The sequence below is a fragment of the Pteronotus mesoamericanus genome, unplaced genomic scaffold, assembly GCF_021234165.1.
Source record: "Pteronotus mesoamericanus isolate MK-2021 breed Mesoamerican mustached bat unplaced genomic scaffold, CSHL_Meso_final scaffold_36, whole genome shotgun sequence".
Lineage (NCBI taxonomy): Eukaryota > Metazoa > Chordata > Mammalia > Chiroptera > Mormoopidae > Pteronotus > Pteronotus mesoamericanus.
Window position 1 is genome coordinate 176,902 of NW_026555313.1, and position 12,365 is coordinate 189,266.

A 12,365-nucleotide genomic window follows, 5' to 3' on the forward strand; every position below is an offset into this window, starting at 1 on the left:
TGACAACAGCAAGAGGCATAGGGCTGCTTATTCTGCAAAGAAACCAGTTAGCTCTCTATTACTTTGTAGGATACCATTCTAGGACCCCAGTTTTGGTAAGTAAAGAGTTGACCTGTGCCTGCTGGACCTCTGGGGAAGAAAGTGCAATCACTAAGAGAAATGAGCTTGCACGTCATCCAGCTTCTGATCATTTTAAGGCTGATTGACTCTTCCTGGGAATTTTGTTGAAGCCTTTTGTCTTTTCTGGGGAGATGGGTGGGTAAGTGGGCTAACGGTTGTAAAACCAAACTTCATAATAAAGGCAGTTGGTGGATATGCAGAGATGCTTTCTCAGTCAGGTTCCTATTCTTTCCACAGTGACTCTGAGCCCTACTTCACACAAGAGAACAATAGAATAGGAGGAAAATATTGGAAAGCTCAGTATATAGAATATGTTGATGCGACGTTTACTCAAAGAAAGAAACTCTCTGATGCAGAAGCCCATCTTGGAATTCTTGGTAGGGTGAAACCATATGTCATGTATTGAATGGGAGATGGGAGAAGTTTTAGTGGGCATGTACATCTACTGGAAATGATTTCTTCTCTTGCCTGTATTCATGTCTCTGTTTTCATCCTCTTCTCCTCCCTCTTGATATTTTTCAGGCCCAGTCATTAGGGCAGAGGTGGGGGATACTCTATTAGTGACCTTTGCCAACAAAGCTGATAAGGTCTACAGTATTTTGCCCCATGGCGTAGTCTACAACAAGGCTTCTGATGCAGCCCCAAACATGGATGGTAAGTCTCAACCTAAGTTTAGGGAGGAAGCAGGATGAGTGTGCAATGGACTTAGAACTGTACAGACCAGATTCAAATCCTGGTCCTTTTACTTACCAACTCAGTGAGCTTGGGCAATTACTTCAACTTTCTGAACCTTGTTCTTCTCACCTATCAAATGCAGGTAATGACACTCAGTTCACAGGGCTTTGGGAAACAGTGCAGACAATTCATAATTGGGTCTGGACCACAGTAGGTTCTCAGGAAATGTCAGTTCTTTTCTTTTCCCTCAGTAATGTAATAAACCTCAAGACTATTTACTTTCACAGTTACTTCCACTTCTTTAAGGTGAAAGAACTTTTCTGTTGCAGGTTACATGGAATGCTGTGGGTAGAAGCTGAGGGGAAAACCTGATTTCCAATGTTTTGTTGACATCAAAATCTTATGCATGGTCTTTGCTCCATATCTACCAACAAATATTTATTTAAAACTAGTATTTTATACTTATCATCTTCTGTACTCACAGGGGTGTCCAACCTGTGGCCCGTGGGCCACATGCATCCCAGAATGGCTATGAATGCAGCCCAACACAAAATCATAAATTTACTTAAAATTGCAAATGATTTTTTTTGTGTGTGATTATGTGTCGCAGTGTATTTAATGTGTGGCCCAAGACAACTCTTCTTCTTCCAGCGTGGCCCAGACATGCCAAAAAGTCAGGCACCCTTTTCAATAGCTTCTCCTCATCACAGAGCAGGTAGGACAGGCTCTCTGCAATGAAGAAGGCAGCATCTGCTCAGCAGCTGCAGGAACTATCCTTCCATCCGTGACACTGCTTCTGAGAAACTCCAGGTTTCCCTGGAAGGCTTCTCCATCACTGCAGCTGATGTAATGGGTGCCTGGACCACTTAACATCTCAATGTGAGGCCAGGCCCTTCCAGAGCATGCTTTGTGGTGATGCTGAGGAGACAGAAGACTAAGTGATGGAGGGAGAATCCCTCCTCCCCCGACCCATCCTCACCCTCTTCTGCTGACGTCTCCTATACCTGCACTCTGTTCCTTGGTTAAATTCTCTCAATGACTTTTTGTATGTATGCAGAAAGAACACCACTGACAGCCCAAATGTTTATATTTTCTATTGTTTAACTCAGCAGACTTATTTGGCATCTTTTTTGCAAAGCTCTGGACAAGATACAGAGAGCCTCAGTTTAGTAGGAAAGATTCGATATGTTGTTCATTTGCCATATAATGTGAGAATTAAATGCACAATCTTTGGAATTAAACAGTCATGTGTTTGAATCCCAGATCCAGCACTTACCAGCCTTGTAACCTTGGGCTTTCTCTTACCTCCTCTATGTTGTAGTTATTTGGATTATTTCCTAGTTCGACTTTCAAGATTTTAAAGTATTTTTTTAAAGATTTTATTTATTTATTTTTAGAGAGGGGAAAAGAGAGAGAGAAACATCAATGTGTGGTTGCATTTTGCATGCCCCCTCCTGGGGACCTGGCCTGCAATCCAGGCATGCGCCCTATACTGGAAATCAAACCTGCGACCCTTTGAGTCCACTGAGCCACACCAGCTAGGGTTAAACTCTTTAAAGATAAATCTTTTGCTTAACTCTTTGCAGTATTCTCTGCAGGACCAAATGTAATATATTCCACATAGAAGGCACTCAATAATATTTTATGGCTTTACATTTAATTGCTAAAGGGGCAGCTATCACTCTTTCATTATTTGCTAAACCTGGTATTTGAGTAAGAAATAGTACTTATGAAGATACTAAATCCAGTCTGTGAAGAGGACAATTCTTTGATAGACGCTTCCATCTCATGAAACAGCAGTCTGTGGCAGTTGCTTCACTTGGTAGATACACAAGTAAGATCAACTTTCCTTCTGCAAAATATGTCAGAGAAAGACACCCAACCTGACAAGTTTAATAACATTCTTGGCTGTTGCTTTGGGTAATTGTTTCATTTATCTCCTCAGGATTTGTGAAACCAGGGGCACATGTCAAGCCAGGTGAAACCTTCACATACAGATGGACAGTGCCTGAAAGCGTAAGCCCAACAGCTGGCGATCCTCCCTGTCTGACCTATCTTTACTTCTCAGCAGTTCAGCCAATCAAGGATACCAGCTCTGGCCTTGTAGGACCTTTGCTAGTCTGTAAGAAAGGCGTTCTCAATGCTGACGGGACACAGGTAAGTCACCAAATGCTACCAAGTTCTTCTCAGGGTTGTATGTAGGAAAAATCAGTAATACGGCTAGGGGTTAGATCAAAAGAAAGTCAGTTATGAAAAGCAGTCTCTCCTTCCTATTAAAATTATCTTCTATATATGGGAATTTTATTTATTTATTTTTGGTAAACTTCCATTCTGATTTTCCTGAGTTACAGATGCCTACCCAGAAACCCAAGGATTCTGCTTGTTGGCTGGGATTTGCTGGGTCTCTCCCTGTGCATTGCTTTGATTCTAATTCTTACAAGACCTACATGGTATGCAAATTAAGATTTTTTTCTTCTTGGTCAACATTTCTCAAATCTGGCCACCCAATAGAATCAACTGGGTCCTTTTTATTTTTTCTTCTTGTTATTCAATTACGGTTGTCCCCATTTTTTCCCCATTATCCTCCCCTACCCTACCACCGCCCACATTCAATTCTCCTCCCACCCCCCTTTGTCTTTGTACTTGGGTCCTTTATACATGTTCCTTGACTTGACCCCTCCCCTTCTTTCCCCTATTATCACCCTCCCCCTACACCCCTTCCCTCTGGTTGCTGTCAGTTTGTTCATTTCCCTGTCTCTGGTTCTATTTCATTTGCTTGTTTGTTTTGTTGATTAGATTCCACTTATAGGTGAGATCATATAGTATTTGCCTTTTACCCCCTGGCTTATTTCACTTAGCATAATACTCTCCAGTTCCATCCATGCTGTCAAAAAGGGTAGTAGCTCTTTCTTCCTTTCTGTTGCATAGTATTCCATTGTGTAAATGTACCACAGTTTTTTCATCCACTCATTTATTGATGGACACTTAGGCTGTTTCCAGCACTTGGATATTGTAAATAGTGCTGCTAAGAACAATAAAGTGCACAGGTTCTTTTGAATTGATGTTTCAGGATTCTTAAGATATTACCCAAGCAGTGCAATTGCCGGGTCAAAAGGCAGCTCCATTTGTAGGTTTTTGAGGAAATTCCACACTGTTTCCCACAGTGGCAGCACCAGTCTGCATTCCCACCAACAGTGTACTAGGGTTCCCTTTTCTCCACAACCTCACCAGCACCCATTGTTTGTTGACCTGTTTATGATGGCCATTCTGATCAGTGTGACATGGTATCTCTTTGTGGTTTTAATTTGCATTTATCTGATGACTAGTGATTCTGAGCATCCTTTCATATGTCTCTGGGCCCTCTGTATGTCCTCCTTTGAGAAGTGTCTGTTCAGATCTTTTGCCCATTTTTTAATTGGATTGTTTGTCTTCCTAGTGTGGAGTCACGTGAGTTCTTCATATATTTTAGAGATCAAACCCTTTTCCGAGGTATCATTGGCAAATATATTTTCCCATAGAGTTGGTTCCCTTTTCATTTTTCTGAGGTTTTCTTTAGCTGTGCAGAACCTTTTTATTTTGATGAAGTCCCATTTGTTTATTCTTTCCTTTATATCCATTGCTCTAGGGGACTTATCAGTGAAAATATTGCTGCGTAGAATACCTGAAATTTTCCTGCTTATCTTTTCCTCTAGGACTTTTATGGTGCAGCAATTTATATTTAAGTCTTTGTCCATCTTGAGTTTATTTATGTGTATGGTGTAAATTGGTGGTCGAGCTTCATTTTTTTGCATATAGCTGTCCAGGTCTCCCAACGACATTTGTTGAAGAGGCTATTTTTACTCCATTTATGCTCCTGCCTCCTTTGTTGCATATTAATTGACCATAAACCCATGGAATTTTTTCTAGGCTCCCTATTCTGTTCCATTGATCTATGTGTCTGTTCTTATGCTAGTACCAGACTGTTTTTATTACAGTGGCCTTGTAATATAGTTTGATGTCAGGTATTGTGATCCCTCCTACTTTGTTCTTCTTTCTCAAAATTGCTGAGGCTATTTGGGGTCATTTACAGTTCCATATACATTTTTGAAATCTTTATTCTATATCTGTGAAATATGTCCTTGCTATTTTAATAGGGATTGCATTGAATGTATAAACTGCTTTGGGTAGTATGAATATTTTGATGATGTGAATTCTTCCAATCCATGAGTATAGTATATATACTTCCATTTATTTGTGTTTTCCTTAATTTTGTTCTTCAGTGTTCTGCAGTTTCCTGCATAGTTATTTTACCTCCTTGGTTAGGTTTATTCCCAGATACTTTATTTTTCTTGTTACTATAGCAAATGGGATTTTTTTCCTAATTTCTGTTTCTGATATTTCATAGTTGGTGTACAAAAATGACTTTGATTTCTGAATATTTGTATCTTGCTGTTTTGCCAAATCACTTATTAGGTCAAGTAATTTTTTTGGTGAAGTCTATGGGGTCTTCTATGTACACAATTCAAACAATGACAGTTTTACTTCCTCCTTACCAATTTAAATGCTTTTTGTTTCTTTTTCTTATCTGATCGCTGTGGCTAGAACTTCTAATACTATGTTGAAAGAAACAAAATGAGCAGAACAAACAAACAAGGAAACTAAAAAAAACCTAAATAAATGAAAAGAAAGAGAAATTAAAAAACACAAGTTCTGATGAAGAGCAAGGTGAAATTCGTCTCAGCTGTTGGTTTTTTACCATCTGATTTCTTTCTGGATATGTCTCTGCTTTTCTTTCAGCTCCAGGTCTTACTGTCTTACTCTTGGGTAGGTGAGGGGAAGCCCCCTGCTGATTGTTAAGCAGCCCAGCCAGTTTTGCAGATCTTCCTGGTTCTAGCAGGTAGCGGGGTGCTGGGTTCCATTTTTCCTTTCCTGTGGTTCAGCAAGGACGGGGGCTCAGTATGGGCTAAAATAGTCACAGGAGAATCACCTAGGACCTTCTAAACATCTTTTATTCATGTGTTCAAGACCAAGTCCATCAGAATCTCCATGTGATTCCAATGTGCAGCCAGAGTTGAGAACCACTGTTTACTCATCACTGCAAACTGAAAGTTAATCACTATGGCTAAAGGAAAAAGAAACATGTACATAAGTTCTGGCAAGTCCCACCTTGGTTTGGATGGCTGCGCTGGTTAGTGTGGCAGAACATAGCATTCCAAGCTACATCTACATATTAACACATTGATGAAAAGAGGAAAATATAGTCATTTAACTATCTGAAATTATTTCACCAATCAGAAATAGCAAGGTTATTTATTTAAATGGTATAGTTTATATAATTGGCATCATATGGACCCACATATGGGCTCAAAGGAACTTCTGGGTAGAAAACACAAAGTGTCTTGGTCCACCTCTCATTTCCATTTCCCTGTGAAAAAGACCAATCCTGGAAATGTCTATTGGGAGGTTCAGTTGTCCCTGGCCCTCTGAATGGCCCTCAATAATGCTTGTCCAATAAGACTGAATATTTACACTGTACTACAACAATCACAGAAGGCAAAGCAGAATGATTATCCCTATTTTAAAACTGAAGAAATTGAGGCTTAGAGACATTGAGTGATATCCCAGGAAACATCTAAGTAAGTAATGATTAGTCAGCAGTAGAACATGGAACTCTGAGCATCCAATTTTGATTTTTTTCAATACACTACCGTGCTTCCTACTAGCTAAATACCTGAACCAAAAAAGCCAGGAACATTTTGTTAGGTACTTCTGATTTTGTCCCTGTTGCATCTATTCAATGGTAAATTTGAGGTTTGCTAGAAGCATCTTATAGTCTCCACGAGTTGTCACCTGAACCAAATACCTTTCATGGTAAGTCCACTTACATAAAATCATGGGGAAAAAAATGGCATTAGCACCTAGGTCTGCCTGCTCACATAACCTGTAATCTTTAAAAATATATTTTTGACACCTATTTCCCCTCAAATTATTTATATTTTATTTTGAAAAATTTCAAGCCTACATTGTTTGTGTCTATGGCCAATTATCTTAAACTACTATCTTCCAAAACACCATGAGATAAAAGCAGTAAGTGTAAAAATAATACAAGCATAAAACAAGGAGTATCCACATCTTCAATGAGACATTAGGAAAGCATGACAGAGGTTGGACAGCTGGGTCAGCTGTTGAGGGTACATTAGGGTGGTAGACCATCAAAGTTAAATGGTACATGCATGGAGGACAGAGGCCTCTAGAACACAGCAACTTCAGATTGCTGCACGGAACTAGACCTCTCTTTGATCAAAGTGCCAGGAAGGAAGGGCCAAGAAATGAGGCTATACAGGCAGGTAGAGACCAGATCACTGTGAATTTAGATTGTATTGTCTAGTTTAAGAAGAAGAGAGATGTGATCAGATGGCATTGCTGAGGATCTCTCTCTAACAGGCAGCAGGATGAAAGGTGAATTAGATAGGAGCATGTAAGGGAAGAAGGACATTGAGGGACAGAAAATACAGTCCCCTGACTGTTTCAGCTTTAAAGAAAAGCATATTTAAGTAATTCAGGATGTTGTGTGGCCCTGGCTGGTGTAGCTCAGTTGTTTGGAATATCGTCCTGTAGATGAAAGGTTATGAGTTCAATTACCAGTCAGGGCACATACCTAGGTTGCAGGTTTGATCCTTGGTCCAGATGTGTGTGATCCCCGGTTTGGGTGCACACAGGAGGCAACCAATTGATATTTTTCTCTATTTCTTCCTCTCTCTCTCTAAAAGCAGTGGAAAAAAAATTTCCTTGGTGAGGATTAAAAAACAAAACAAACAAACAAACAAACAAACAAACAAACAAAACGCTGTGTGGTCAGATATGCTCAAATAGATATACTAAAAATTTACAAGGTGGGAAGTAATCCATAGTCCCATCAATATCAGCTCAAGTTAACAAAATATAGCAAAGTCTCATGGGTTATCTGAATTTATTATTTCACTTATAAGCATGTATTGGGTGCCTGCTTTTCCAGGCTTTTTTTTTTTACACTGGGAATACAGAGAGAAACCCAAAATGTCCCTACCCTCACAAAGACTACACTGCAGTGAGAAAACAATAAAAAATTAAATTTATAAACAATATATAATTCCAGGTAGCATTATGTGCTATGAAGAGAAAAGGAAGGTAGTGTGGGTGAGTTTACAGGCAGAGTGGAAGATGAGTGACTTTTAAACAGGTGGTCAGGGAAGAGCACACTAAGCAGGTGACATTTGTGCAGAGGACTGGTTGGAATAAGGGGGTGACCCAAGCCAAATCTTCCTGGGAGAACCTCCCTGGCAGTGGGAACCGCACATGAAAAGGCTTGGGGCAGGAATGAGTGAGGTTGCTGTGTTCATGGAAGAGCAAAAGGCCGGTGTGGCGAGAGTGAGTAGGGGGTGAGTGAGTATGATGGCATGAAGCCAGGGCCAGGACTTGGTGTCCACAGTCAGAAGAGTAAAACAGTGGCCACCAGCCTGACAACAGCCGTACCACAGAGTAGATCTTCTGAGCAGGGACCTGCTTTCCACACAGGAAGGAGAAAGATGTAATGAGAAAGATGAATTTTGGGAGTGTGTAGTAAATTTCTCAGAATCCAGATTTACAAAATTATCCAATTAATCTGTGTCTGATGCTGATCCTAATCTACTTTTTGTTAACTTTGAAAGTGCACGGACCTAAGAATTCCTCCAAGCTGTCCTTTTTATATATTCATTTCTCTCCTCTCTGTAGAAAGGAATAGACAAGGAATTTTATCTACTATTCACAGTCTTTGATGAGAACCTGAGTCAGTATCTTGATGAAAACATTCAGAAGTTTATCCTGCATCCCTTCAGTGTTGACAAAGAAGACAAAGAGTTCGTGAAGTCCAACCGGATGCATGGTATGAAAAATGACTTTCGTCCTGTAAGAAAAGGCATTATTGTACTTGAAGTGAAAATGTTTGGAATGTTTTAACTATATTAGTTTTTGGTTTCTTCAGTATCTTTCTTGCATGGATAAATTATTTCACGGCTTCAGCCTCATAAAGTATATGGTGAAATTTCACTGTCTCCCGGAGTTGTGAACTTAATACTTCTGAAACACTCCATCAGCCTTAGATGAAGCAACACAAAATTTGAACTAGCAAAGACCACAGTACATCTTAATTGTATAAAATTACTGACAAACTTACCTCCCTTGGGTTCATGATGATATCAATTAATCTGATAACCCCAGTGATAATTGGAGTTAATCACTATACAGCAAAGCATCTCTTATCAAGTTGTATGAGTGACTGTCTACAGGGTTAATTTGTAAAATACTAGCCATTTCTATTCCAAATCTTCATTTAAGAGAAATTACTTAATTCTCCTTCCCTTCAAGAGTCCAAACTCAAATGCCTACAGGAGTGTGCAGCCAAAAAATAAAAAATAAAAAGTCTAAAACAAACACCGTGAGATAGATAACACATGCTAAACTGCTTGTCTTAGGACCAAGCATAACATCGATTTATCACCTTTAAAACAGTATGGGAAAATGACAAAGCAGCCCTTAGTCCCCCTTCCCAGCAAGGAAGTCCAAAAAAGTCCAAGTTTCTAAGTGGCTCATAGTAACGGGCTTGCAGTCTCCTGTGGTCCTGGATGCTCCGTTCCAACAGAGGCCCTTCTTGGACCAATGGAAAGCAGGGAGCAATGCATTTTCATTATACCTTCTATAAAAAGTTTTGTTATAACTGAATAAAAATTTGTTTGCAACCTTCCAAGTAGCCAATAAAAAAAAGGGAAACTAAATTAAAAATGAGAAAACAGCAATTTCCTTGGTGGAGAAGCTAATTTGCAATAGAAATTTATCACAAGAGAGGCCTGTATTCAGAAAACTTTCAACAACGTAAAGGACCATGTCAAATACAGCCCCATCCTGGTCTGGCAATATGAAATATGTTTTCAAATTTTGTACAGGCAGAATATGTCATTTTAAAAACAAAATTCAAGGGAATTATGTATTTTCATTTAAATTTTATATTACTTACAAATTAAATTCTCTCTCCAGTCTTGCTTGCATGGAGTAGGAAGAAGAAAGATGGCAACAATATCAGAGAGAAAGTGCCTCATACGGTATACAGTGCTGTGCATTGCACCTACTATATTCAGAGGTGTTTGCTGAATGAGTGAACAAGTGGATGAGTGAATGTTGCAGAAAGAGAGCTTTAAAGTAGAGTTCCAGGGCAAGAGAAAAGTCTCCATCAGCCAGTCATGGATTAAGTTATTACAATGCTATCTCTTTGACATTCAATGAACAAGATTTAGATAATTTATTTGCAAAAACATTATCAAAGATTTTTTTTCCAGAAAATGAAATGTTCTTCTCAGAAGCCCAGGGCTTCTCGGAATTTCTACTAATAATCTCATATGCCTGAGTAAAATTGCTAAACACCACTAGTTCAGCAGACACAGAAATAAGTTTTGTTTGACAATGGGATTATAACAGAAGATCATGTAGCATATAATAGTTGTTTTCTCCGACTATGGGCATTAGTAAGAACTGGGAGCAGGGATGGAACCTTTACCTCTAATGGACGTCAAGCATGAGACATAATTATGTGCAGTTAAAAATATTCGCATTTCTGGAGATACAGAGGGTCTTTATATCTAGGGAAGCAGTATTCCAAGTTCTTTCAGTTATTTTACTGAGGTAGGAAAATTATCATAAGGCAAAATTATTTACACAAAAACTACCTCCTTAAAAATTTAATGTTCCTCTCCCTCACCACCACCCCCCAAAAATTCCACTCCACTGACCAAATAGCCAATATAATAACAATTGATTGCAAATCTTTCAAATGATGCACAATCCAAGATGTCAGTTAAGAGACATTCAATAACTTCTAGAATAATGCAAAGCATTGACAAATAAGGATCTGACAAAATTAAATGAATTAGTAACTGAGACAGAGACGTTTAACAAGGGAGATGACAGGATAAGAATCTTAAAAGAAAATTATTTTTATGTTAAGAATTTTAGAGAAGGTTTAGGGGAAATTAGTAAAGTCCATAAATTGTTTTACAAGGATGATCCTCTTTCTAACCTGCAAAATTAAATTTTAAAATGAAGAATATTACACCATGAAACAATTTTATCAAAAAGAAATTATGCCAGAAAACAGCCCGATTTATTCCTTATTAATTCTTAGAATGCAGTCATGCCCTTGTGTACACATTGTTAAATATACCATTTTCACAGTTTTAGGATATTTCATTATTTATTGTTAATTTCACTTTCCATTGGAAATTGATCCACCATGTGACTTTTCCCCAGTACTATTTTTCTCTGATAATAAGAATCTTCTGAAAAGAGTGTGACCACTTGAACAGCCTGCCTCCATGCATACTGATAACCTTTCACTAAGATGATGTGTTTCGGTATATCTACAAAATTATAGTGAGCTCTGACTATGTCTTTGCTTCCCTTTAGCTATTAATGGCTATATGTATGGCAACCAGCCAGGCCTAAGCATGTGCAAAAAGGATAGAGTTTCCTGGCATATGATTGGAATGGGCACTGACACCGACATGCATGGAGTTTATTTTCAAGGCAACACCATCCACCTACGAGGAACTCACCGTGACACCCTGGCTCTGTTTCCCCATGTCTCTACCACAGTGTTCATGCAGCCAGACCATGCAGGTAAACTTGGCAGGTGACCAAATTTCTGTCTTCAGGCATATATTCTTAGGGTCTTCTTCCAGAAGAAACTGGTCAAATTTAGGCACTTCACGGTATATAGAAAGAGGCACAGTCTAGATTAGAATCCTATTTTATTCCAAACACACAGGTTAAAGGACAAAGGAAAAGCATCTAAAATAACATCCATGAAGTAAAAGTGGGAGTCCTCTAAGTCAGGGGTCCCCAGCCTCTGGGCCGCAGAGCAGTACGGGTCTAGGCCTGTTAGTAACAGGCCCGGACTGAAGGAGTGAGCTTGAATGTAACGTGCTTGAATCATCCCAAAACCATCACCCCTCCCTTGTCCACAGAAAAATTGTCTGCCACCGGTCCCTGGTACCAAAACGGTTGGGGACTATTGCTCCTAACGACCTTGCCATGCCTAGAAGAATGCTCTTGATTCATACCCATGAACAATTTGCGGTTCTTTTTAACTACAAACATCATTCTAATTGTGCTTACCAGACGTGGACGGCCAAATGGATGCTTTTAGCTTATGGACGTGGCCTGGTCTGCCTTTTCTAGAGACTGGTAGTGCCCTTCTCATGAGTCATTTGAGGGCTTCTCTAGTTTCATTCTGTTGGGCACCCTTGGTTTTCCCAGAATATAAACTGTACTGGATCTGACATCCACGGAAGGCTTACTGAAGTGTCAGCACCTGTCTCTTCTTTTAGAGACTCCTGAGCCAATTAGATACTTGAGGTGTTTTTATGAGAGATACATAGAGCAACACACGGCAGCATGCCTTATTGTTGCATGAAAAATAAAGATGGCAAGTGCTGTGGGCTTTCAATATGTTTCTATATGCAGTATTTTCATTTTTTTTTAAAAAAAAGAACCAATATGCTACCTGAAATGAGTACTTGCTC

The 12,365-nt window shown here is 39.3% G+C and overlaps 1 protein-coding gene across 1 annotated transcript in view; it reads left to right on the forward strand.

Moving 5' to 3' along the window:
* Positions 1–12,365, forward strand: part of HEPHL1 (hephaestin like 1) — a 66,547-nt gene that overhangs the window by 26,321 nt on the left and 27,861 nt on the right. Inside the window, exons 7-11 of the mRNA XM_054592636.1 lie at positions 358–497; positions 643–774; positions 2,741–2,952; positions 8,527–8,677; positions 11,248–11,460. Coding sequence (XP_054448611.1) covers positions 358–497; positions 643–774; positions 2,741–2,952; positions 8,527–8,677; positions 11,248–11,460 — 848 coding nt within the window. The remainder of the gene's footprint in view (positions 1–357; positions 498–642; positions 775–2,740; positions 2,953–8,526; positions 8,678–11,247; positions 11,461–12,365) is intronic.